General features: G+C 39.8%; 1 protein-coding gene across 1 annotated transcript; it reads left to right on the top strand.

The window, feature by feature from the left end:
- The first annotated feature begins 18,202 nt into the window (after positions 1-18,202).
- LOC139191058 (putative pentatricopeptide repeat-containing protein At5g59200, chloroplastic) lies at positions 18,203-19,444 on the top strand. The gene is made up of 2 exons (XM_070811523.1): positions 18,203-18,611; positions 18,729-19,444. The coding sequence occupies exons 1-2, from the start codon at positions 18,203-18,205 to the stop codon at positions 19,442-19,444; spliced, it is 1,125 nt and encodes a 374-aa protein (XP_070667624.1).
- The last annotated feature ends 7,727 nt before the right edge of the window (positions 19,445-27,171 follow it).

Genomic DNA, 27,171 nt, shown 5'->3' with positions numbered 1-27,171 from the left:
ACATAAGCAAATACGTTGCTTAAGTAGTTTTAAAGGAAAATGCGTTTTTCATTTTACGAATGACTCTCACATTTGCCTCATCCCTTATAAGTATAGAACAGCTTGCACCAAAGTTCAACTGCATCTAAAGGATCATTTTCTAAGAAAATAAAAAGTTACTCATTATTTCCATCATTATGGCCGGGCTAAACATGTTTCCAATTATGATCATTTTGCTTTTGGCGAATTGCGCACTTCCAACATTGGCGCATTTGGATGACTCGCCGGCAGTGGTTGAGTGCAAAAAACATTTCAGCATAAAGTACGCATTCGACGTGTACAACTATATTTTCAAAGGGAAGAAAATCGGTGACTTTAGTTGTCGGGCCCTTGTGGCGCTGGGAAAACCGTGCCATAATGTTTTCGTGAATAGCACATTTACTTATGAACACACCAGGAACAGAACTGCCATTCAAGCTAGGGCTGACCGAGTATTTAATCATTGTATAATTGCAACTTCTGTCCCACCTCCTTCTTCGCTAACTTAAATTGAGAATTGAACTTCACTAGGGCTAACAAATTTGTGGGATGTTTCATGAGTAAGAATAAAATTTCGATGTATTTGCTTTGATGCCTTGTTACGACTTCACTTTGTTGCTTTGAGTTGTAAATCATTTTCAAATGATTGAGGAATGAACAATCGTAATAAAACAACTACCACTCCAATTTAAAAAACTTTGTGAAACATCGTAAGTAATAGAGATCACTTTTACATTTGTTTGGCCTTTACCTTTGCATTATTTTCGGTTATTGAAGCTACACTGCATATTGATGTGTAATGCTTATGTTTCTAGAAACTTAGGTTGCTCGTCCCATTTCAAGCATGTACGGAACTATTGTCCGCTATATGGCTACTCGTATGATCGCGATATTCTTGGTAACAGTCATACGTTCATTATTTCCGGGTCTAAGCTTGGAATGATGAAAACTTCACTATGACGTATTGCCCAATTTATTTACAAAACGAGGTTGAAATAGGCTTTTGGTGACTCTAGTTGCCGGGCTTTATGCCGTTGGGTAGACTGTGCCATAACATTTTCGTGAACAACACCTTTACTTATGAACACACTTGGAACATAACTGCCATTCAAGCTAGGGCTGACTGAGTATTTAATCATTGTATAATTACAACTTCCGTCCCACCTCCTTCTTCGCTATCTTAAATTGAGAATTGAACCTCTCTAGGGCTAACGAATTGTGAGATGTTTCATGAGTTAGACTAAAATTTCACTGTATCTGCTTTGATGCCTTGTTACGACTTCACTTTTTTGCTTTGAGTTATAAAGCATTTTCAAAATGATTGACGAAATCAACAGTGGTAATAAAACAACTACCACACCAATTTAAAAAACTTATGGATACATCGTAAGTAATATAGATCACTTTTACATTTGTTGGCCTTTACCTGTGCATTACGTTTGGTTATTGCAGCTACACTGTATATTGATATGTAATGCTTTTTTTTCTTTGTCTCAAATTTTATTTTCCTTGTCCCTTTTCATGGATGTAGGGAACTATTGTCTGCTATATGGCTACTCGTACGATCAGAATCTTCCTGGTAACAATCATACATGTCTTCTTCATTGTTTATGGGTCCAAGTTGAGAAAGATGAAAACGTGGCCATGGTGTATTGCCCAAAATTCTTTCAAAATGACATTGAAATAGGCTTGTGAAACACTCTTGATCAACTCATATTGGCCTATTGGTTCAAGTTGTTATGCACATGCCACACTTTGTAAAAGTGTGTTCATTTTGCACACCTCTGTATCTTTTTTTTAATCTTTTTTTCTGTGGTCCAAATAACCAAAACTAGAATATCTGTTGAATGATTTGAAACTTATCATGGACGTAATTGTAGGTCGTTAACATTATATTCGGGCATGTGGGGCATGAGTATTGTACTATACGCAGTAGGGTGTGATATAATATTTGTGATAAAATGAGTTTACCAAGAAAGGGTGCTCATTTACTTAATCTATTGCACTTCAACAATTCTTCACTTCATAACAAATTTAATCCCTTACATCACATTTTCATTTTAATATAGTTGAAATAATAATGCTTGAGAAATATTTTTGTCCATTTACTACATAACAATTAAGGCTTGTCGTGTTCTTTTTCATGGTTGTCTTCTCTTTTTCATGCAACGATAGTCACTATCACAACATGCAAGTTCAGTTCATAGTTTTCGCAACTCTCTTATAATAAACTAGTCATTGAATTAATTTGCAAACAAGTAATATTTGTGCGAAATAATAAATAGCTATGTGATTATTGAGATTAATTAAAAAATTTATGAGAACTTGTAAGTTGCGTTAATGGTACCAAAATAAATACCAAATAGAAACTCTCGTATTTCATACCTTACATCAGTAAATACGTTGCTAAAGTAGTTTTAAAGGAAAATGTGTTTTTCATTTTTCGAATGACTCGTACCTTTGCCTTATCCCTTATAAGTGTAGAACTTCTTGCATCAAAGTTCAACTACATCTAAGGGATCATTTTCTAAGAAAATCAAAAGTTACTTGTTCCACAATTATGGCTAGACAAAACATACATCCAATTGTGGTCATTTTGCTTTTGGTGAGTTGCGCACTTCCAACATTGGCGCATTTGGATGACTAGTCGGCCGTGGTTGAGTGCAAAAAACATTTCAGCATAAAGTACGCATTCGACGTGTACAACTATATTTTCAAAGGAAAGAAAATCAGTGACTTTAGTTGCCAAGCTCTTGTGGCATTGGGAAGACCGTGCCATAATGTTTTCATGAACAACACCTCTACTTATGAACACACCGGGAACAAAACTGCCATTCAAGCTAGGGCTGACCAAGTATGTAATTATTTTATAATTGCAACTTCTGTCCCACCTTCTTCTTCGCTATCTTAAACAAAGAATTCAACTTCTCTAGGGCTAACAAATTTGTGGGATGTTTCATGAGTTAGAATAAAATTTCGATGTATTTGCTTTGATGCCTTATTACGACTTCACATTGTTGGTTTGCGTTGTAAATCATTTTCTAAATTATTGAGGAATGAACAATAGTAATAAAGCAACTACCACACCAATTTAAAAAAACTTCGTGAAACATCGTAAGTAATGGACATCAGTTTTATATTTGTTCGCCCTTTACCCGTGCATTATGTTTGGTCATTGCAGCTACATTGGATATTGATGTGTAATGCTTATTTTTCTAGAAACTTAAGTTGCTCGTCCCATTTCAAGCATGTACAAAACTATTGTCCGTTATATGGCTACTCGTATGATCGTGAAATTCCTGGTAAAAGTAAGACATGTCTTTTTCATTGTTTCCAGGTCCAAGTTTAGAAAGATGAAAACTTCACTACGACGTATTGCCCATAATTTTTACAAAACGACGTTGAAATAGGCTTATGAACGACTCTTGATTGACTCCTAATTGCCTTTTGGTTCAAGTTGTTATGCACATGCTACACTTTGTAAAAGTGTGTTCATTTTGCACACCTCCGTATCTTTTATATTCTTTTTATCTTTTTTTTGTTTGGTCTGAATAACCAAAGCAAGAACATTTGTTGAATGATTTGAAGCTTAACATTGACACAACTCAATGGCGGAGCCACCCACATGGCTAAGGTGGGCTATAGCCCAGGGATGTTTTCTGTAATGATAGTGCTATTCATGCACTCATTTTTACTTCTCACACACCTTCTCTCAATTTTCGACATTCGGATAGAATGAATTGAAGATGATCAATGGTAAAAGATTAATAAGGGTGTGTTGGAGGTAAAAATGAAAGTGAATAACACTACTCTTTTGTACTCTCATGCTTATAGGCCATTCAATTTCAATACAGGTTATTATTTAATGTATATTTAGTAAAGGATAGGTAATAAACAATAAGTTTGGGGTGTGCTATCCACACATCCCTTTTTACTTCTCACATACCTTTTTAATTTTCGACCGTCGAATCAAATGACTTGAAGAAGATCAAATGATAGAAATTGATGAGGGGTGTGTGAGAAGTAAAAAGGGGTGTGTAGATATCACACACCATAAGTTTTATGCTAAAAATTATAAATTAGTTCTATCTCCCGTCCCCCTTTATCCTATCCTAAAACCCCTCAATGACTATATTTTTGGGTCTTTCAACCAACTCACTTTGAATATGGTATGGAGTAAAGAAAAAGATCATTTACCATATGCGATATAGCTTCTGTGCTTCTTACTCAAGAAAAGAAAAATGATTTTTTTTTTTAAATCCACAAGTAAATCCCTATGTCCGCAATTTCGTACTTTCCATTGCGATTTTCCAATGAAGTTACCTTTGGTACGTTCTTAATCTCTTTATTTACTCATTCTTGATTTAATTAATAGGTTAATTATTTATATTGTCCTTGAATACATCGGCTAGGTTATGATTTTGAGAATAATTTATATTCTATTGTCGTTTTTTTATATTGATTACTATATAGTTTTATGTAAGCAAAAAAAAAAGGGGGAACTTTAACGAAAAGCTCCCGGTACTGTTCACTTTAACGAAAAACCATATTTTTACACTAAAAAGTCAATCCTGATACTATTCACTTTACCCTTTATTTTGTTCTTATCGTTAAAACTCAAAGTTTTCAAGCCCTTTTCATTAGTTTTCCTAAAAAATAAGTGTATGATTTTATGGCACTAATTTCAGTTACCCACCCAAGAAAAAAATCTTGGCTCCGCCCTTGACGCAACTGTAGCTCGTTAACGTTATATTTGGGCGTGTGGGGGCATGAGTATTGTACCATACGAAGTAGGGTGTGATATAATATTTGTGATATTTTGATTACTATTATTTCCTCTTGCAGAGAATATTGAGGAGTGACACAAAAACATGGACCATATCATGGATAGTGCCGAAATTGTTGCAAAGCTGGTAGGTTCAGTAGATCCCTAACCCTAGGAGAGAGACAGAGAGTAAACCTTTCCAATTTTCTTGTCTAGTACCCTTTTGGCTCTATAAAAAATCATGTACGTAGTGTTCACCATTTGTTACTAGGTTTTAGGGTTTATATGTGTTAATGTGATTCAAGCGAAATTTTCCTTCATTCATTCCTCTTTGTAATTGTTTTAAAAATTATGGTATTATCGCAAAATAGTTGTATTCGTTGCCAATAATTTTTATTACTACGGGTTTTAATAGCATTCAAATTCTTAGTTTTTTTTTTCATGAGATTAGAATTCTGCGATACACTCTAGAATTTAAACACATGATGGTCCTACTTCGATTTTTACCAATTTCTCTCTTCTAACCACTAACGTGTATTTAACCCACCAATGTTGTGGTTTGTAAAAAATAAAAAATAAAAAAGCTCATTAAATATCCGAACTATCATTCCTAATTTTTTTTTTTCAAATACAAATTTACAAATATCCGAACTATCATTCCTATGGTTATGAGACTCAAAGGATATCAAGAAATGCTTCTCAGGCTTCTGCAAGAAATGCTGCCATTGATGAGCGTAAAGCACAGGATACAAAATCCACAACTGATGACAAGATAACTGAAAGCATTACTTTAGTTGAAGGAACGACCGATAGTTCTATGGTGAGTAATTTTGATTATATTGCTTCATAAAGAAGAGAAGTTGTAGACAACCATAGAATACAAGCTGGATGGATGAAGTGGAAGAGTGCATCCGGCGTGTTGTGTGACCGCCGTATGCCACTGAAGCTCAAGGGAAAATTTTATAGGACGGCAATAAGGTCGGCGATGCTGTATGGCACAGAATGTTGGGCGGTGAAGTATCAACACATACACAAAATTGGTGTAGCGGAGATGAAGATGCTTCGTTGGATGTGTGGGCACACGAGAAAGGATAAGATTAGGAATGAGGATATCCGGGGTAAAGTAGGAGTAGCCGAAATTGAAGGAAAGATGAGAGAAAATCGGTTACGGTGGTTTGGACATGTGCAAAGAAGGCCTACTGACGCTCCGATTAGAAGATGCGACTATAGGGCAGAGGTTTAAGGCCGAAGGGGTAGAGGAAGACCTAGGAAAACTTTGGAAGAGACTCTAAGAAAAGACTTAGAGTACTTGGATCTAACAGAGGACATGACATAGAACCGAGCACAATGGCGTTCTAAGATTCATATAGTCGACTCCACTCAGTGACTTGGATTTTCCAAGTCTCCAACCGAGAAGTTTTCCTCACTCGAGAAATTAAGGGAACACTACCTCAACCTACATGCTCCACTCACAAAGCTTCAACATACAAGCTTCAACAAAAGAAAAATTCAAAGAACTTAGCGAAGAAGGCTTTGGAGTATTCAACACAATACGTTGAAATGAAGCAAAGCTTATTTATTGATGTCCCCGATAAGTTACAAATATGTACATATACATGAGTCAAAATAAACAAACAAGAGGGAGCCTTCACAAAGGTTGCTTAGGAGAAGTCTCAGCAGTCGGTAGAGCCCTAGAAAGAGAAGGCACCGGAGGGGGATCATTCGGAGTTTCAGTACTGGACAGAACCCTAGAAGGATGAGGCATTAGAGGTTGATCATATGGAGCTTCATTACGCGGTACAGCCCCAGAAGACGAAGGCAATAAATGCCTTTGGAACAAACCCACAAACCTCTGATGATCAAGTAAAATCTGACCATCAGATTCTTTCATCTGGTCAAGCTTCCTCTTCATGTTTGTAGCATAGTCACGTGCGAGCCGGTGCAACTGTTTATTCTCATGCTTGAGCCCTCTAATCTCCTGTTTGAGACTCATCACTTCAGCCGCCAATGATTCAACTTGGCGGGTCCGAGCAAATAGGCGTTGGGCCATATTAGACACAGAATCTGCACACTGAACACTGAGAGCCAAAGAATCCTTAACAGCCAACTCATCAGATCGTTTGGAAAGTAGTCTGTTATCTTTGGAAGTGACAAGGTTCCTGGCTACCACCGCAGCAGTCCTATCATTCTTTACCACGGAATCCCCAACGGTAAGAGGACCAGTAGGGGAGACGAATGATGGGCGCCATATGTTGTCTGGAGAAGGCGTGACTGCCTCTTCAACAAGGTTCAAGTCAAAACGACGGTCGGAGGGGCCAGACATTTTCAAAGGTGTTGAAGAGAGAAGAGGTCAGACAAATCAAGATCTTAGAAGTGCAAGAATGAAGCTTCTACTTGTGGAGATTCAAGTGTGCTTTGGAACTTAATGCCAGCCTTTATAAAAATCTGCACTCGACAGAGCTTCAGAAATCGAAGAGGCGCCTGTTCAGAAATCGAAGAGGCGTTTGCTTTCTCAAAAGCTGGGCTGCTCAGAGACCATGAGGGTCGATCTCAGAAATCGAAGAGGCGTTTGCTTTCTCAAAAGCTGGGCTGCTCAAAGACCACGAAGGCCGATCTCAGAAATCGAATAGGCGTTTGCTTTCTCAAAAGCTGGACTGCTCAGAGACCACGATGGCCGATCTCAGAAATCGAAGAGGCACCTACTTTTTCAACCTGGTCAGCACCTATCACACGCACCCTTAGCTTTGCGAAAATTACGGGCATTCTGTCGAAGATTTCTGGTGAAGTAGAAAGCACATGAATCTTACTGTTCAATCACCCACTTTCCACACGCAACGTTAGCTCATGGGTACCACAGATAACTTTGCCAAAGTTCTCTGACAAAGTTGAGACACGTGAAGCTTGCAGCTCCCACTACATCGCTCTGACCAAGAAGGGTAAAAGAATAGCAAAGAAACAGCACTAACAAAGTTTAGACACATAAATTTTGAAGGTCTAACTACCATATTATTACGCACAAGGGTAAAGGAACAGTACCACTGTTGGATAATTGGAAAGTCCCTGTGTGTCAACCTGTGTGCTCCGTGGCAAGGTAGACTAGCAAACATGCCCAACCATTACTCACATTCGAGAAAACACTCCCAACAAGATTGCTTGCTCCAAAATCGAAGAGGCACCGTCCTCCGAATCTCGAAAGCCAGACTCCCAACATGATTACTTTCTCAAAAATCGAAGAGACACTGCTCTCCGAATCTCGAGAGCCAGACCCCCAGCAGGATTGCTTTCTCAAAAATCGAAGAGGCATTGTTCTCCGAACCTCGAGAGCCAGATCCCCGACAGGATCGCTTGTTCGAAAACCGAAGAGGCACCACTTTCTCAACTTCGAGAGCCAGATCTCATTAGATAAAGCTTGTCTGTAATCTTCACACGCAACATCAGCTTTCCAGATACCACAGACCACTTTTTCAAAGTGCTCTGATAGAGTTAAAACATGTGAAGCTGGCAGCTCCCACTACCGTTCTATGACCAAGCAGGGTAAAGGAATAACATTACTACTTGTTGTTAGGGAGACTCCTATATATATCGACCTCCATCCCCAACGGACAGGCAGAGCTGCAAAAATGCTCAACCCTTCCTCATATATGAGAGGGCACTCCCAACGAAGCCTTTCGAAATATTCAGCTTTCTTTCCCCCCGATAATACCTCTGCAAATAAGCTATACCAGAGCAAGAATATCTCATATCATCAGGGTTAAAAGTAAGAGTATCCCATATCATGCTTTTTCCCTGTCTTTTCCTTTGGCCTTGTTCTTACCTGCATGACAATGAGAAAGAGAGCAATCAGCCAACACTTGGAATCAAGCTTCCAGTTTGGAACTGACTGCCTGGAACCCCTTACCTGCTTACTTACTTGGCATTGCTCTCGAGTACTCATCTTCAACATCTTATGCTTCTAGGGAAGATACCGCATCTGCCTGAGGAACAGATAGGGCAAGTGAGAAGGATACAAAGAAGCATGTGGAGACAAGCGTAACAGCACACGTGCCGATACATCCACTACTTTGTCAAAAGCAAAAGTATCTCATATCAGCAGGGTCGAACGTACTCTAGATTTGATGGACTTATTTTGACCGTCAAATTCTTCAGTCGGCTTTATACTCTGGAGGAAACCAGAAAACCCTCCAGCCCAGTTCAAGAATAAGCCTGTGGAAAGTTACTTCTTCAAAAGCAAAAGTATCTCATATCATCTATTCTCATTTTTCTTCTCTTTATCCTTCATGCTGCCTGCAAGATAGGGAGAATGAGAACAATCAGCCGGAACTCGAAATCAAACTTCTGATTTAGAACTGATTGCTTGGAGTTCTGATTGCTTACCTTGTCTGTCACCTCCTTTCAACAGATCCCCTAGCTCGGCGACTTGGGGGACTCCTACTACATGGTTTGTATCGTGCTTGACCAAGCTTGAAACTATAAGTAAGCTTCAAGTGAAATTGATACATTACCTTGTGCATCTTCACCAGTTAAAGATACCACCCCTGGATGGAGGAAGAGTACTTCCAGAGAAGATGCCACATCTACCTATGAGATAGATAAGACAAGTGAAGATGATACCACACTTCGGTACTTAGAAGTTTCGTGATTACGAGATCATTCTCCCACAATATTTCCTAATGTCATTTGTACTAAATCATTCACTTGTAATCACTAAAAGAGAGCTTGAACCTATGTACTTGTGTAAAACCTTCACAATTAATGAGAACTCCTATATTCCGTGGACGTAGCCAATCTGAGTGAACCATGTACATCTTGTGTTTGCTTTCTTGTCTCTATCCATTTATATAGTTATCCATACTAATAACCGAAACAATCTAGCAAAGATCACAAAAAGCGACCGTTTTCGCTACCTATGATCTATCTTGCAAGAGAACGGAGAATTAGATGGAGATCTCAACCATAGAATACAAGCTGGATGGATGAAGTGGAAGAGTGCATCCGGCGTGTTGTGTGACCGTCGTAGGCCACTAAAGCTCAAGGAAAAATTTTATAGGACAGCAATAAGGCCAACGATGCGGTATGGCACATAATGTTGGGCGGTGAAGCATCAACACGTACACAAAATGGGTGTAGCGGAGATGAGGGTGCTTCGTGTGATGTGTGGGCACACGAGAAAGGATAAGATTGGGAATGAGGATATCCGAGGTAAAGTAGGAGTAGCCGAAATTGAAGGAAATATGAGAGAAAATCGGTTACGGTGGTTTGGACATGTGCAAAGAAGGTCTACTGACGCTCCAGTTTGAAGATGTGACTACGGGATAGAGGTTTAGGGCCGAAGGGGTAGAGGAAGACCTAGGAAAACTTTGGAAGAGACCCTAAGAAAAAACTTAGAGTACTTGGATCTAACGGAGGACATGACACAAAACCGAGCGCAGTGGCGTTCTAGGATTCATATAACTGACCCCACTTAGTGGGAAAAGGCTTTGTTGTTGTTGTTGTTGTGTCCTTTCCCAAAGGCTCTTAGTTGCAAGTGTTGGACTGGAAGTAAATGAGGAGAGAAGAGAAGGAGAAGGAAATGAGGAGAGGATAAAAAGGGGAAGGAATGGGGAAGGGAGAAGGCACCGGCGCAAGTAAGAGATAGATGGGTTTTATGTTGGAAAATTTGATTGAGGGGCTGAGGAAATCAGGAGCGAGGAGTCGAGGGCCTAGGACCTGGAGGCGAAAGTGGATTTTGGGGTTTGGAGGGAAAGAGATTTGATTGAGGGGGTTTTGGGGGAAGAAGTGGGAAAATATGAGGTGGGTTTAGGGCGAGAGGAGTGAGAGAGCTTGGAGGTTGGGGTGGGGATGAATGTAGGTGATGAGATTGAGAGAACATCCATGGTGGCTTGCTCAGTCAGGAGCTATAATAGCAGGGAAAGAGAATTTGGCGTTTGGATGCTTGTTAGCCAAAATGAGGTCAATTGATAGAAGACGAGCCCATTTGGACCCCTTGAATTTCATTAGGCCATCTCTAACCGAGGGCTGGCCAGAAGGCTCGTTTTAGCCCTTTGGCCCTCCAAGATTCCCCAAGATATTAATATTTTAATGAACAGTACAGGGCCATATTGGCCTCCGTCTCCAACCAAGGGCCAAAGGGCCAGAGGGCTCGTTTTAGCTCTGTCATAAAAAACCGTCTTCAACCGAGGACCAAAGGGTCATAGGGCCAAACATAATTTATTATTTAAAAATTACAATTGTTTAATGTTGGTTAATGTTATTTAATGTTGTTTCTTATTGTTTAATGTTGTTTCATGTTACTTAATTTAATTTAATGTTGTATAAATGGCCTAGGAAGTTATAGGAAAAAAACAGAATTGAAAAAAAATATGAAACAAATTTTGTGAAATAGAAGTTATAGGAAAAAAAATGGAATTTAAAAAAATATGAAACAAATTTTGTAAAATAGAAGTTATATGAAAAAAAAATATGAATCAAATTTTGTAAAATAGAAGTTATAGGAAAAAAATAGAATTTAAAAAAAAATTGAAACAAATTTTGTAAAATAGAATTGAAAAAAAATATGAAACAAAATTTGATTCTTATGAAAAGGAAAAAAAAAGGGAAAAAAAGAAGTTTAAATTCATAAAAAAAAAAAAGTTAATACAACGGCTACTAGCCGTTATATTAAAAAAAAATCAAACTATTAGTGTCGATTATAATTGACACTAATAGTAATTAAAAAGAAAAATTTTTCTTTGAATAACTATTACTGTCGGTTATAACCGACAGTATTAAAAAATTCTTCTTTAATGCTGTCGGTTATAACCGACATCAATAGGAAAACATTAAAAAAAAAATAGCCAGCCCGGGGCTGGCTGGCTGGCCGAAAGCAGCCAGCCCTCCAGCCCTCTCTGATTCCGTGGGGCCCTCCCTCCCAAATTCCAGAGCCCTCTGGCCTAGCCCTCGGTTGGAGACGGTTTTAGGGCTATTTTCGGCCCTCTGGCCATCTGGACCATTCGGTTAGAGATGGCCTTATTGTCGGTTAAAATCGGCAGAAATTTTTTTAAAGTATAAATCGACAGAAAAAAAATGGTGGCAAAAATCCCCCCAAAATTTTGTTACGATTTTAAAAAATAAAATAATAATTGTTTAATTTAATAAATAAATAGATCAACTGTATTTATATAGAATACGTTTTTAAAAATTAAATAAATAATTGTTTGGTTTAATAGATAATAATCCATGTAAAAATATGCAACAAAGAAACAAAAAGATAATTGTACAATGAAAATGTCATCACACAAACTAAATATTGTCTAATCAATACTTGAAAAATATAAATAAAAATTTAGCACAAACTGCTTTTCTCACTTCAAAATTTAGGCAAATTTAACGGAGATATGCATTCTACGAAACTAGTTTCAATGATCTAACTATCAAGCTTGTTTGTAGATACTACAAGATTGCATACGTAAAAAATTGAAGAAAAAAAAAACATTCAGAGATTAGGCAACGGAACAAAAGTTTTTTACGGTTATAAATGAAAAATTACAATTTAACGGTTATTTTAGTTTAGGTTTTGATGATTTTTTTTATAGCTACACTCCTCTACCCTATAAGAATGCAATGAACGAATTTGATCTTCAATTTAAAATATTTACACTAGTGGATACTACAAACTCTTATTTTATACTTAATGGAAGTATAATATTAACTCTAAGTGTTTGTTTAATCTACCATTTTAACGCGATATGCATTCTACGAAACTTTTTTCAACGATCAAACCGTCAAACTTATTTGTACACACTCCAAGATTGCATACGTAAAAACTCGCAATAAATAAACATTCAGAGATTAGGTAACGAAACAAAAGTTTTCGACGGTTATAAACGAAAAATCACAATTTAACGGTTATTTTAGCTCCGATTTTAATGATTTTTTACAGCTACACTCCTTGACCCTATAAGAATGCAATGAATAAATTTGATTTCAATTTAAAATATTTACACTAATGGATACCACAAAATCTTATTTTATACTTAAATGAAATATAACATTAATTCTTAAGTGTTTATTTAATCTACCGTTTTGATGCCATACACATTCTACTAAACTTTTTTTCAATGATCTAACCGTCAAACTTATTTATACACACACCGATATCGCATACGTAAATGATCACAAAAAACAAACATTCATAGATTAGGTAACAGAACAAAAGTTTTCGACAGTTGTAAAAAACAAATCACAATTTAACGGTTACTTTAGCTCCGATTTTGATGATTTTTTACAGCTACACTCCTCGTCCCTATAAGAATGCATTGAATGAATTTGATCTTCAATTTAAAATATTTACACCATTAGATACAACAAAATCTTATTTTATACTTGATAGGGAAGTATAACATTAACTCTAAGTGTTTGTTTAATATACTGTTTTGATACGATACACATTCTACAAAACGTTTTTCAACGATCCACTGTCAAACTTGTTTATACACACTCCGAGATCGCATACGTAAAAAATCACAAAAAACAACATTAAGAGATTAGGTTACGGAACAAAAGTTTTCGATGGTTATAAACGAAAAATCACAATTTAATGGTTATTGTAGCTCCAATTTTGATGATTTTTTACAGCTACACTCCTCGACCATATAAGAGTGCAATGAATGAATTCGATCTTCAATTTAAAATATTTACACTAATTTTATACTTAATGGAAGTATAACATTAAATGGAAGTATAACATTAACTCTTAAGTGTTTGTTAAATCTATCAATTTGATATGATATGCATTCTACGAAACTAGTTTCAACAATTCAACCATCAAATATGTTTGTATATACTCGGAGATAGCATGTGTAAAAAATCGCAAAAAAAAAAAAACTTTCAGAGATTATTCTGGTGGCTGTCCAAAATTTTGCTTTGTTCGTGTCGGTTATATCTGACAGGACCATGAGTGAAAAACAAATATTTAAAACATGTGTTTATTTATTTATTTTTAATCAGTACAACATTTTAAAATAATAAAATCAGACAAGATAGAGTACACCAAATGTTCATGTGTGTTTATGTGCCAAACAATGTGCTTTGTGACGCATTGAAAAAAATTGTTTGAATTACTTTGTATCTTGTTGCTTGCTTGTGAGGGAGCATAATCCTTATTACAAAAATGATAGAGCTTCAGATTGTAGTCTGTTGTTATTATTCTCTCAGAAAATTTATGGCTCTTGGGAAATTGGTTCATTAGACTTTAGGGTCATGAGTGACAAAAACAATATTTAAAATACGTGTTTATTTATTTATTTTTAATCAATATAACATTTTAAAATAATAAAATTTTAATTTCTGTTAGTTATAACCTCCAGAATACTAAAATAATAACCGCCAGAAAGTAAAATAATAAAATAGTCAATTTTTGTCAGTTATAACTGCCACCATTAACTTAAAAACCGACAGAATATGTCAAAAATATTTTTAAAAAAGGATTAAAAAATACTGTTGGTTATAACCGATAGTATTTTTCTAATATCCACCACTAATTAAATGATGTGTCGGATATAATTTATCCGACATGATTTTTCTAATATCCACCACCATTATCTGCCACCTAAAACTAATATTGTATTAGTGCCGGTAGTTCTTAAAGCCCTTGTCCAAACCCTTTGTGACTTGGCCAGCAAGTTTGATCATCTTGGCCAATATTGGATTCACCATTTTTGGAATTTTGGATACAAAACTGCAGTTGAAAATCAAAATTTCTTCACCGTAAGTTATCGGATTAATCTACCACTTGAATTATATACATCTTTCAAACGAAAAAGAAAAGAAAGAGATTAATATGTAGATAGTAGGAGGGAAGAGATCAATTGAATCGTGCCTCTTGTGTTCGTTTCCGCGTCTAACGAAGTGGAACCCTTTTGTTGGCATTGAAAATATTAGATAAACCACAGTGCAAATTACAGGTGCATACGAAAACCATATTCATCCAATACATATGACACACTGAAGTATAAAGTTAAACCCTAATATAACTAACTCCTTATAAATCAGATGAACAGAGAAAAATATACTATTATAATATATATATATATATATATATATATATATATATATTTATATATTAAATTAAATTTTAGAAAATTTTGAAAGAATGAGGTAATATATTTTTATATGGTATAGTATTATTGTTTTATTTCTTTTCATAATTATTTTGGTAAAATTTTGATAATTTGAATGGTTTATAATGTTTGGTTTTTCTATACTTAGTTTATGAGAAAGAGAGTTTTGATGTGGAAAACTTTACTGAAAACATTATCAACGTAACTCTTGAAGGCAATAGATCAAGCAAAAATTCCAATACAATTTCCCCATGGTGATCGATGAAATTGAAGGATTTTGTAAAATGAATAACATGCAAGCTTTGAGTTTCATTGGTAAGGTTTTAACTTTTGAGAAAGGCTTCGCAACTTTGAAAAGAAAAACTCATTCATTTTGCATATTGTTGCACATTTGATATTTTGTATTAGACTAGTAGTGTATTGGTGCCTTTTTATTAAGCTCTTATTTTGGAGTGTAGATGTAGTACTTAACGATAAATGTGCTTTTATGCTTTGAAGTAATATTTATGTGGGAATTTGGTATGTGCAAATTTAAGGAAAAAAAATATTTTTCTTAACCGGTCATAACAGGTCGGGTCAATTTACTTGTTGGGTAAAGTGACTCGACGTGTTAATGACCCGTTAAGATAATGGGTGTAACACGACATGATCTGTCAAGATAACAAGTTTTACACAAACACGACACGACAAACCCGACCTGTTTGCCAGACCTAGCGTGTGCATGCTGTATGCACATTCAAAAAATCATATTTCTGTTCCAAGATTATGAAATTGTCCCATTTTGAGGTATTTCCCTTTTTTTTATGTCAAGTATAGGGTAGCTAGGTGATTGGTTGGTAAAACACCAAGGACTAGGAGCTTTATATATAGAGACAAAAAAATTCACTATATTTCAAGGAACTCCACTAGTTTTTAAACATATCAATGAGAGACAAAAACATAAAAACAACTAAAGTCCAGCCTAAAAACATGGAAACAATGTTCTAAAATACCAGTTATACCCCTAAGGCTTTAGGGCTGTTATAGAAACCAACCCTCACAACTCCAACAAAATTAATATGTACCATAAGCTCAACCCATCCTCGATTATTTCTGCATAATCAATTCAATCAGTCTTCGACCATTTTCACAAAATTAGTTCAACCCGTATTTGACCATTTTTGCATAATCAGTTCAACACGTCCCCGACCTTTTTTGCACAATCAGTTCAATCAGTCATCGATCCTTTTTGCATAATCAATTCAATCCACCTTTTTGCAAAATCAGTTCAACCCGTCCACCACCATTTTTGCAAAATCAGTTCAACCCGTTCGACCATTTTTGTGGAATTAGTTCAACCGGTTCTCGACATTTTTTTGCAGAATCAGTTTAATCAGTCATCGACCATTTTTGCAGAATCAGTTCAATCAGTCCTCGGCCATTTTTGTAGAATAAATTAAACCCACCATATTGCAGAATCAGTTCAACTCATCCCCGACCATTTTTGCAGAATCAGTTCAACCCGTCTTAGATAATTATTGCAGAATTAGTTCAACCCGTCCTCGAACATTTTTCAGAATCCGTTCAACCCGTCATCGACCATTTTTTGCAGAATCAGTTCAATAAGTCTCAACCATTTTTGCAGAATCAGTTCAACCCATCATTGATCATTTTTGTAGAATTATTTCAACTTGTCTACGACAATTTTTGCAGAATCAGTTCAACCAAAGTTTCTTTAAAATTATGACTATATACCCACACCATTTATTGGATCTCTTAGCAATGCTTATTGCCTAAATAGCACCCCAAACCAAAACCATTTATCAATAACATTAATATCGATTCAATTGAAGGTAGAAACGCGAGCTCACTGTAGAGAAATTTTTTGGGGTTCCCGGCACAAAAGCCAGGTGGTGTTCCCACCAATTGAAATTTGACATCTAAATATTCTTTTATATCTTTAATTCTTAAAAATTGAGATGCTGAATCGTCCAAAAGCAGCCAGCTAATCAGCCCAAAAGCACTTTACAGTGGCAGTACAAGTAAAAAGCTGATGAGTCATTGTCCTTCAAGTTGCATTCGGGCAAGATCACTGCTACAGGAGGCCAAGCCAAAGTGTCTATAAAAGAAGAAAGAGAAATCAGAGAAAAGGACACTCAATCAAACAAACAAATACAAGCACAAACTCTGCTCAAACTAGATTTGCTTTCAACGAAGCTGTAGTCAGCCTAAGCCTTCATCCCTTTTGGGATCAACCTTCACCAAAAGCCTTTGTAATAGCTCTGCTACCTTGTCTAAAACTTGCTGTAGTATCGATTTCCTTCGGTAAACCCATCTCCCTACCCCTCTTTCTAAAGCTCTCAAACCCCTTGATAAACCACAAAGATAGGAAGTTGCAAGATAATCAGCCTTGCCCGAACTTCTTTGTTTTTGTCTTTTCATTCAGTAGTCTAGCAATATGTTGTATACTTCCAGTTGTATCCACGTTATTTCTGGCAAGTTGATGATTAAAAAGGCTCCTCAGTTCTTGAATCCGATTTAAATATGTCTTCACAGATTAAATCAGATCTAAGTTCTAAGCCCTCGGGCATGTAAGATTGATCATTTAAAAGTCCTTGGTCTCAAGGCATAAAAAAGAACCTTATGTAGACTTAACCCATCCACGACAGTCTTTGATAAACAAGAAGTCCAAAGTTACTTGGGGCGCAAGTAATCGACCTATCCCTTAGTGTTATTTCTATTATATTATGATTATCGAAGAACGTTTGAGAATAGAAGGAATTCTGATGGGAAGCCTTAAGGCCTACACCTAAGGCCCTACAAAGGCACCTATTTGGATTCTTTCTGCTTATCGGGCTCGGGTAATCAGAAGTATAATAATCATAATACTTCTGTAATCAATGAAACAAAACATTATATATTCAAGTACTGGGTTAGTTCTTGATTGGAAGCCTCAAGGCCTACACCTAAGACCCCACAAAGGCACATTTCATAACTAAAACAGCCTCTCGGGTATATATACAACTAAAACTCAACATCCGTTTTACATCTGCCATGCTGGAGATGGCAATGGTACGCCTGAGTACTTAAAAGTTAATCTTGATTGTGAGCACCTTTCAAAGTTAACTCTGTCATTCTCTTTCAGCCTTGCCCAATAAGATTTGCCCGACAAGCCCGCCAGTGAAGCAGAAGCCCGACAGAAAACATCAACCTGCGCCAACCTCTCGGGGAGTTGTGTGCTCGTCGGCTAGGAAACATCCCCAACAGAAATTATAGTCACGAACAACTGGGACATCTCACAAACTCCCTCGCCCCACAAACTGCCCTTTTTCTCTACAACCAAATGCTCTACTACCCAACCTCCCACAACCACTACACCTTCACTTACGCTCTCAAGGCATGTTGCTTCCTTCATGATAACAACAAGGGCCGGGAAGTCTACGCCCGCGTCGTAAAAACCGGGCACTTTTCCTATACCTTCATCCAAAACTCGTTGCTTCACTTCTACGTAACCCAAGCTGACATTGTATCTGCTACCCAGGTTTTCGATTCCATACCAAACCCTGATGTTTCGTGGACTTCGATGATTTTGGGTCTTAACAAGTGTAGATTTGTGGAGGAAGCAATTGTTAAGTTTATGTCCATGGATGTGCCACCTAATTCTACTACTCTTGTCATTGTCATGTCCGCTTGTTCGAGTTTAGGAGCTTTAAAGTGCAGTGTTGGATTTTTACATGAGATGTGGGTCTTTGGTGAGTGCATGGTACCTATTTGTAAATATGCCCAAGAGAGATGTGTATTCTTGGACTAGCATGGTGGGTGGTTATGCACAAAGAGGATTTTGTGACAAGGCAGTGAAGCTTTTTCAGGAGATGGTTCAGGAGAGGAAGTTGAGCCTAATGAGGATACCATGGTAAATGTATTGTCAGCGTGTTCTTCGATTGGGGCATTGAGTTTAGGCCAGTGGGTGAATTCGTATATAAGTGCATGGCCAGATCTCGTGTTGAATGGCATTCTGGGAAATGCATTAATAAATATGTATGTAAAGTATGGGGAAGTAGGTATGGCAGTTTCGGTTTTTAAAACCCTGGTTTGCAAGGATCACATGTCGTGGAGTACCATCATAAGCGGCATGGCCATGAATGGTTATGGTATACACACGTTGCAGCTCTTTTCGCTCATGCTAGTCCACGGGATTCCTCTTGATGATGTAACCTTCCTTGGCTTGTTATCAGCATGTAGTCACGCATGTCTAGTTGATCAAGGGTTGATGATTTTCAATGTTATGAAAAATGTTTATCGGATTGCCCCTCAAACACTGCACTACGCCTGCCTAGTTGATATGTATGGTCGAGCAAGGTTCTTAGAGGAAGCAGAGAATTTCATGAAGGAAATGCCAACAGAAGTAGACGGCGTTGTTTGGGGAGCGTTGCTTAATGCATGCAAAATTCATGGGAATGAGAAGATGCTTAAGAGGATCAGAAATGGTCTCCTCAAGAGTCGAGGAGTAGGCATCGAAACTTATTGTGGATGCAAATTTCTTCCTCCTCGATCTTGGACGATTTTGCACCTACAAAACAATTAACACCTTAGGTTAAGGCCAAGAGCCTCACGCGCCCACGATGAATGGGGGGGGCTTTGGCCGAAGAACCTCCGATGCCAAAGTTAGAATTTAGAGAGAAAGAGTGTTTAGAGAATTTTGGGATTTTTGCCAAAGTGTTGGAATTGATTTTTTGGTGAGAATAGGTGCCTATTTATAGAGTTAGGAGGTGGCTAGGGTTTTTAGGTTTAATTTAGGTTTAATTAGCCAATTTATTATGATTAATTGGCTAATTTAAACATAAAGGAATATTTTGATGGTTATGGGTTTAATTGGCTAGCTAATTAGTGTAATTAAAAAGGGAAAATGGTGGAAAAGGTAGAGAATATGATAGGCTCTTTTTGGATGGGAATGGCCGGCCCTTGGTGTGATTTTGGGGTGATTTGGTGATGTAATTAGCCTTTAATATATTGATTATATTAATTGGTTGAGGATGTTATGGAATGTTTGAAATAAATGGCTAATTGAATAAGGAAAAAATGAGGTAAAAATATATATGAAATAGGTTTTGAATTGTTACCCATTTTGGGTACTTCTGACTTGGTTGATGGATGATTCTCCACTGCTCGCGTGTAGGAGACCCGGTATGCCTCGAGGGTATTTTTGTCCTTTTTGTCCAAAAAACCCACGTGTCGCCTTGTGAATATTTTTGGCTCCACAAATGCCCCCACACCTGTTGGGCTGCTCGCAGAAAAGGGCGGCAGGTGTAGAGATTTTCTTGCTTTAGGAAACTTAGGACTGCTTCCTATTTTGATGTAGATTCTCTCTTTAATAGGAAATTAGATCCTTCTAGGAAAGGGAAATAAATTTCTCTCAAAGCCTATTTAAGTCCACCTTAAGTGGGTTATTAAATCAACTTTGGAGAGCGATTTATTCTACCCTACAAGAGAGAGATAGCTTAGAGGATATTTGTTCCCCCTCCTCTAGCAATCTTCTACATCTTGCCCGTGCAAAGGACCGTCTTTCGTTGCTTTCTTCGTCTTCTTCGTGCCGCACCAATGTAAGAAAAATTTAATTTTTCTTGCCTTATTCTTGGATAGTGCTATTGCGGGGTAGCCGTCGAGGGGGTGCGGCACGTCGGCTGGCAGGGGCCAGGAGCTGGCTCGGCATGAGCTGAGGAGATGTCGTGGCAGGGACCACTGCTTGGGCAGCTTGGCTTGGCCTGAGCCAAGGGCAGCTTGTGCAGCTGGGGTCGAGGATTGTGGCGCTAGGGCACAGTGTTAGGCGAGCCGCATAGCTCATGTCCTTTGGGCTCTTGGACCTGACTCGGGCCAGGCTGGCGATTAAGAGAAATAAGGAGATTGCGGGTCTCATGGGCTGCTGGAATGTTGGGCATGCAGGCCTTCTGCCTGCTGGAATGCTGGGTTGAGCTCCCCTGCTGAGTACCATGAATGTCGTTGGCTGCTTAGTCTTCTTTGCTGAAAGAAAGGTGGGCTGCTCCAGAAAGATGAGGTAAAGAGGATCAAGGCGGATGCATTGGCTCGTCTGATCGCTGTCATGGAGCTTACTATGAATGAAGATGGAAAGAAGAGATCTTCCCCGCCTGCTCATGAGATGCCTAGTTAAGAAAAAACTGAAGACTTCTTCTACTGCTCATGAGGGTCCGCTTGCTACCGAGAGGTATGTGATTGACATGACTTCTTCTAATGGGAAGAAAAATAAGGCTACTAGATCTGAGCATGTGGCGTCTTCCATGTTGAGAATGGCTAGTACAATTGTGGATAAGATTGCTCAGCGTAAAGGTTTTATCATGCCCCCAGTGCCGAAGTCTGTACCAGGACGTTCTTTGGGAGCCAAGTCCGGTTCACCTTTGTAGAGACTTGCTATTATGAAGAGTGGTAAGGTGGACTCTGCTGCTAAAGTGGCGCCAAAGCCTGCTCCCTTTGCTGCTGAGATTGATTCACCTCAGATTCAAGATCTTAAGCTTGCAATTTCTGAGCTTCGTTTCACTGCTTATGCTAAGAAGGGAGTGGATGAGCTGCAGCGCGTCTGTGTTAGTCTGCTTAAGAAGAATAAGCAGCTGAATGGTGAGAATGATGGGCTTGAGGTTTTAAGACCTTCTCTATTTCTCCGAAAGACTTGCTTGCTTTTACTTTTAAGGCTTCCATTGGTGAAGTAGTTGGAGAAGTTAGTGCCTAGACTGGGGCAGCCGGGGGTGAAGCGCCGGATGATGCCGTTGTTAAGAGTGTTACGGCTGTTGAAGGTGTGGCGACCGAGTAGTCGTGGGATGTCCAAACTGCTGTAGTGTAGTATTTTAGGTAGCCTTTAGGATTTTCTTTGTTTTTCCTTGTAGCTTTTGTTTTGCTTGAACTCCTTCGGCCTTTGCTAGTTGTTTATAAACATGTTTTCCTTCGTTTTTCTTCATCTTCACTTCTTTTGTTCATGCCCTAACCTTTAGACTTGATAGACCAGTGGCAGGCATGCTACTTTTTTATAAGCAGACAAACTCGCGTAGCCTATGCAGCCGTAGGTGTTGGTGTAGAACTTTGCAAAGTTGTTAGCCATAGGGTTGGCAGCCGGATGCCTTACTTACAGAAGCAGACAAGTCCGTGTAACCACTAGGCTGTTAACTTTGACTTTCTTCAATTCCGTAGGTTGCGTAGCAAGTATCACAACACTTTAGGACTTGGTGTAGGTTGTTCCGCGCTTGGCAGAGGTGAAGCTTATCGACTACGTAGCATGTCGGCAGTGGATAAAACTTCGTATATGCGCGCTAGCTTGTCTAACCTTTCACAAGAATGTGCGGTTGTATAAGTCTAGTGCGGCTTCACTGCTCGAAGGGCAAGCCGTAGACAGTCTTCCGGAATCCGTAGGCTACCTTAGTGCACTCGGTAGCAGCTTTAGGATTCCAGGGCAGCCGTCCATCGGATATACTGCGTAATGTGCCCTCTCCGTCTCTAGGGCCCGGTTCCCCACGGATTAGGCCAAGAGACCCAAAATCCTTCAGTTAGCTAAACCTTGAAAAAGACCATTGCGGCTACTTCTAGGAATCCCGGCGCAAGCCATCGTGCATCTAGTTATACTAGGGCAGCCAGGCTCATCCACGTCTGGATATTCGGAGTGTAAAGTTTATCCTCCCGTCTTGGAGAGCTGACCCATATGGGTGTCGGAGAATTGGTTTACCCTCTCGCACTGGAGAGCATGGTTGGTCCCTCGGGGGGCGTAATTCCTGCGATGAGTCCCTAAGAAGGGTGCAGTCTTCTTTTGAAGTGCAAGAGTGATTAGTTGTTGTAAGCATGCAGCCAAGCCAAGTTGTGATTACTTCTAAATTCCTCATTGAAAAACGAGTGAAACGAACGAGAACTTTAGCTGTAAGGTAGGAACTGCATAACAACTGGATAGTCCTCAGCTTGTGAGGTGGTGCCCGTCGAGCTTATTGAGTCTTCGGGCTTTGATGTAGCGGGAGGTCACACATGGTACTTCTTCAGATTGTAGGCCATCCATTTTTTTTTCAATCTTTTTGCCGCTTCATGGTGGTGAGGGTGTAATTACTCTTGCCCCCTACTCTGCTGATCTTGTACGGACCTTCCCAGATGGGATCCATCTTTTTGGAGCCTTCTCTGCCGGCAGTGATGAAGGCTTTTCTGCGCCGTCGACATGCAAATGCCAGAAGTCTCCATCGGGTGGAGTAGGCGCAGCTAGAGTGTGCTCGGCTACTTCTGAGGCATCGTTGGGCCGCTCTGTTGCGTCACCTAGGCTCGGCGTGAAGGCGCAGTAGGGAGCTGTGGAGATTGGGCCATGTCATACGCAACAGGAGATGCTCAACTGCCGGTATTGGGCCACTCTAGAGTTGAATCATTGAGCAAGGGTCGACTAGGGCCGTATGATGCGCAGCAAGAAATGGTACTCAACTGCTGGTACATGTTGCTCCTATGTAGAATCTTTCAGGGTGACGAGGACAAAACTTGCTTTCAAGTGTGTCTTTCCAGTGTTGCGTTCGTCAGAAAACTTTACATCCGCCAGGGTCTACGCCTTTATCGTCGCGCGTCTGGATTGGGCAGAATAGTACGTCATTAGGATGATTGCATGCGTTTGAAAGTAAAATTTGTGCTTCTAGGTTGCAACAACTATCGCCAAAGTTAACTTTTGAATTTTTAATAACATCGAGGAGAGCTTTTGAACTGTAGAATACAGGTAACTGTGGAATACAGGTAGTCGGGCCCCCATCTCTTCTCGCATGATGGTAGAGCTTATTGCTACTTTAGATAACGTCAAACATGTGAATAAGTCCTCCGCTGCTTCTAGGGAGGTGATGTCGGGTACTTCTTCAAGTCCTTGAATGTGCATTGGCGAGCCTCATCCCAAAGTGCATACTTCTCTGCCAAAGCAAAAGAGTCTGCCAGAGTTAGATCTTCTTTCATGATCAATTTTCCAAATAGCAGGTGGTCTGCTGGAAGTCCTTTTTGGAAGGCTGCTCTAGCTATCGAGTCGTTGCATCCGACTATTTTTGCCTTCTCTACTTTGAACCTCCTCACATAGTCGCGAAGCGACTCCTTTGGGTTCTTCTTGACGTTGAACAAATGATCAGACTTCTTTTTGATCGAGCGATAGGATGAATATTCTTTGGTGAAAACCAAAGAAAGTTCGTAGAAATCCCGGATGGATTGTGGCGGCAAGGTGTAGAACCAATCTTGCGCCTCGCCTTGTAGAGTGGTGGCGAATATCTTGCACATGAGCTCATCGTTGTTTCGATAAAGGATCATTGCGCTTCGGTAGCGCTTTAAGTGTCTCTCCGGGTCTTCATCCCCTTTGAAAGATGTGAAATGTGGCATGCTGAACTCTCGTGGAGGCTCTGCCTGCTCGATCTCGTCCGTGAAGGGTGACCTGCTTATGTTGGTCATGTTTCGTCGTAGTGCCTCGTCGATGACCTCATTGCGTTGGAAATCATGCAATCGCTTGGTCAAGAGTCTCTCTACTTCTTCCTGAATTTGCTTTTGTTGGGGTAGTGCAGCTCTCGGCTGCCCCCAGCCATGACTTGCTGGTCTAGGCTGCTCTTCCATGTGTTTGGCTCGTCTATGCCGCAGATGCAGTGCATATGGTGCATTCCTAGCAGGCGAGCGAGTTCTTCGCAGGCTGCTGGTTGAACTGGAGCTGGATTGAGTAACTGCTTCTCTCCGTCCGTCGTGCTGCCTACTCTGATGTGAGGTGGATGATGCTCCTTGTGGGCTTAGCCGCGAATGAACACTTTGTCTGGAAGGTTGCTCATGTTGACTATCGGAGTGTGACCCCAACCGTGAATGTATGCTCATCCGTTGGCCTAGTCGAGAGTACACGCTCCTCCGCGCGCTAAAACGGGAGTATACGCTATCTCGGGGGCCCAATCGGGAATGTACACTGCCTGAACGTTCAGCTCGTGGCTGGTCGAATGGCTGCTTGCTGGGATGCTGCTGGAAAGGTTCGTCTACCCTTGTCCTACTTCGGGATACCTCGTCCGGGGCACGTTGGATCCCGATGCGTTGCAAAAGTTGATTCACCAAAGTTGTCTGTTGTGCAAGGGCGCTCGTCAACTCTATGACTTGTCGAGACAAGTGTTGTTCGCCATTTGGATTGGAAGAGCTTGGAATGAATGTGCCTCCTTGAGTAGTGGAAGGGTGGTAGACTCCGGGCCCGAGATTTGAGTTGGGAAATGTCAAATCCGCGAAAAAATGTGGTGAGAATGCCCCCGGCTCGATGGTAGGTCCAGATGGTTGAGATAGTTTTGGGCCGACTTGGGCTGCTTGGAAAGCCACGGGAGCAGTGTGGGCCTTGAGAGTGGGCTGCTCGTCGGGAGTGGGCTGCTCGTTGGGAGCAGGCTGGGTCACGAGAGCAGGTTGCTTGGCGGGAGCAGGCTGGGCCACGGAAGCAGGCTGCTTGGCAGGAGCAGGCTGGGTCACGGGAGTGGGTTGCTCGACGGGAGCAGGCTGCTCAATGCGCGGTGCATGTGAATGCGAGGCTTGGGCTTGGGTCCACGTGAACTTGGATGGCACGGCTTGGATCGTGGTCTTGGTACCGTGAGCCTTGGATGGCACGGCTCGGGCCGTGGTGAAGGCTCCATGGACCTCGCCACGAGTGGCTACTGAAGTAGCCATCGTGGTGGTTCCCATGGTGGCCGTGGTGAAGGCATCATGGACCTCGCCGTGGGTGGCTACCGAGGTAGCCACCACGGTGGTTCCCATGGTGGAAGCTCGTGGTGATGATGCCGCTCCTCTTATTGTCGCATTTTGCCTTACGGATCTCCGGGTCGTGGTGAAGGCTCCATGGACCTCGCCACGAGTGGCTACCGAAGTAGCCACCGCGGTGGTTCCCATGGTGGCCGTGGTGAAGGCACCATGGACCTCACCGCGGGTAGCTACCGAAGTAGCCACCACGGTGGTTCCCATGGTTGAAGCTCGTGATGATGATGCCGTTCCCCTTATTGTCGCATTTAGCCTCACGGATCTCCGCAATCCCATTTCTTGAACATTAGAATTTTCACTTGTGGAATTTTCTAAATTTCTAGCCATTATATTTTGCTTATACGTTTTATCAAAGAACCTTTGCTAGTAAAAAATTCTAATAATAAAAACGTATGAAAAATATTCAAATGGACTAGAAAATAAAGAAAAAACCTTTTTTGTGCGAGAGTCTTCTACGAGTATGGATTTCAACTCTCAATGAAAGCACCAATTTGTGGATGCAAATTTCTTCCTCCTCGATCTTGGACGATTTTGCACCTACAAAACAATTAACACCTTAGGTTAAGGCCAAGAGCCTCACGCGCCCACGATGAATGGGGGGGGCTTTGGCCGAAGAACCTCCGATGCCAAAGTTAGAATTTAGAGAGAAAGAGTGTTTAGAGAATTTTGGGATTTTTGCCAAAGTGTTGGAATTGATTTTTTGGTGAGAATAGGTGCCTATTTATAGAGTTAGGAGGTGGCTAGGGTTTTTAGGTTTAATTTAGGTTTAATTAGCCAATTTATTATGATTAATTGGCTAATTTAAACATAAAGGAATGTTTTGATGGTTATGGGTTTAATTGGCTAGCTAATTAGTGTAATTAAAAAGGGAAAATGGTGGAAAAGGTAGAGAATATGATAGGCTCTTTTTGGATGGGAATGGCCGGCCCTTGGTGTGATTTTGGGGTGATTTGGTGATGTAATTAGCCTTTAATATATTGATTATATTAATTGGTTGAGGATGTTATGGAATGTTTGAAATAAATGGCTAATTGAATAAGGAAAAAATGAGGTAAAAACATATATGAAATAGGTTTTGAATTGTTACCCATTTTGGGTACTTCTGACTTGGTTGATGGATGATTCTCCACTGCTCGCGTGTAGGAGACCCGGTATGCCTCGAGGGTATTTTTGTCCTTTTTGTCCAAAAAACCCATGTGTCGCCTTGTGAATATTTTTGGCTCCACACTTATGCTCTCGTATAGAATACATACGCCACTCACGAATGGTGGGATGAGGTTAATAAGGTTCGTGATGAAATGAGACAAATGGGGTTAAAGAAATTAGCTGCGTACAGTCAAATATATGTGGATCCAAACACATTGACGTTCTTTTAGATTGAGCAACAAATCTACTCTCTCTCAAACACTTCAAAACTTTATACTTCGATTATTAGACAATACGATATTTTCATTTTCATCTTGCTATAATAGGAATAATAATGCTCGATAAATACGTTTATTCATTTACTGCAGAACAATTAAGGCTAGTCGTGTTCTTTTTCCTGATTGTCGTTAC

Source organism: Malus domestica, chromosome 02, assembly GCF_042453785.1.
Source record: "Malus domestica chromosome 02, GDT2T_hap1".
In the NCBI taxonomy this organism is placed as follows: domain Eukaryota; kingdom Viridiplantae; phylum Streptophyta; class Magnoliopsida; order Rosales; family Rosaceae; genus Malus; species Malus domestica.
This window is presented reverse-complemented; position numbering and strand designations above follow the sequence as displayed.

What these genes read in the sequence shown, in the direction of transcription:
- LOC139191058 (XM_070811523.1), top strand. Translation starts at nt 18,203, where the DNA reads ATGCTCTACTACCCAACCTCCCACAACCACTACACCTTCACTTACGCT. An exon ending in ACATGAGATGTGGGTCTTTG is followed by an intron (nt 18,612 to 18,728) that starts GTGAGTGCATGG and finishes AAGCTTTTTCAG; the next exon opens with GAGATGGTTCAGGAGAGGAA.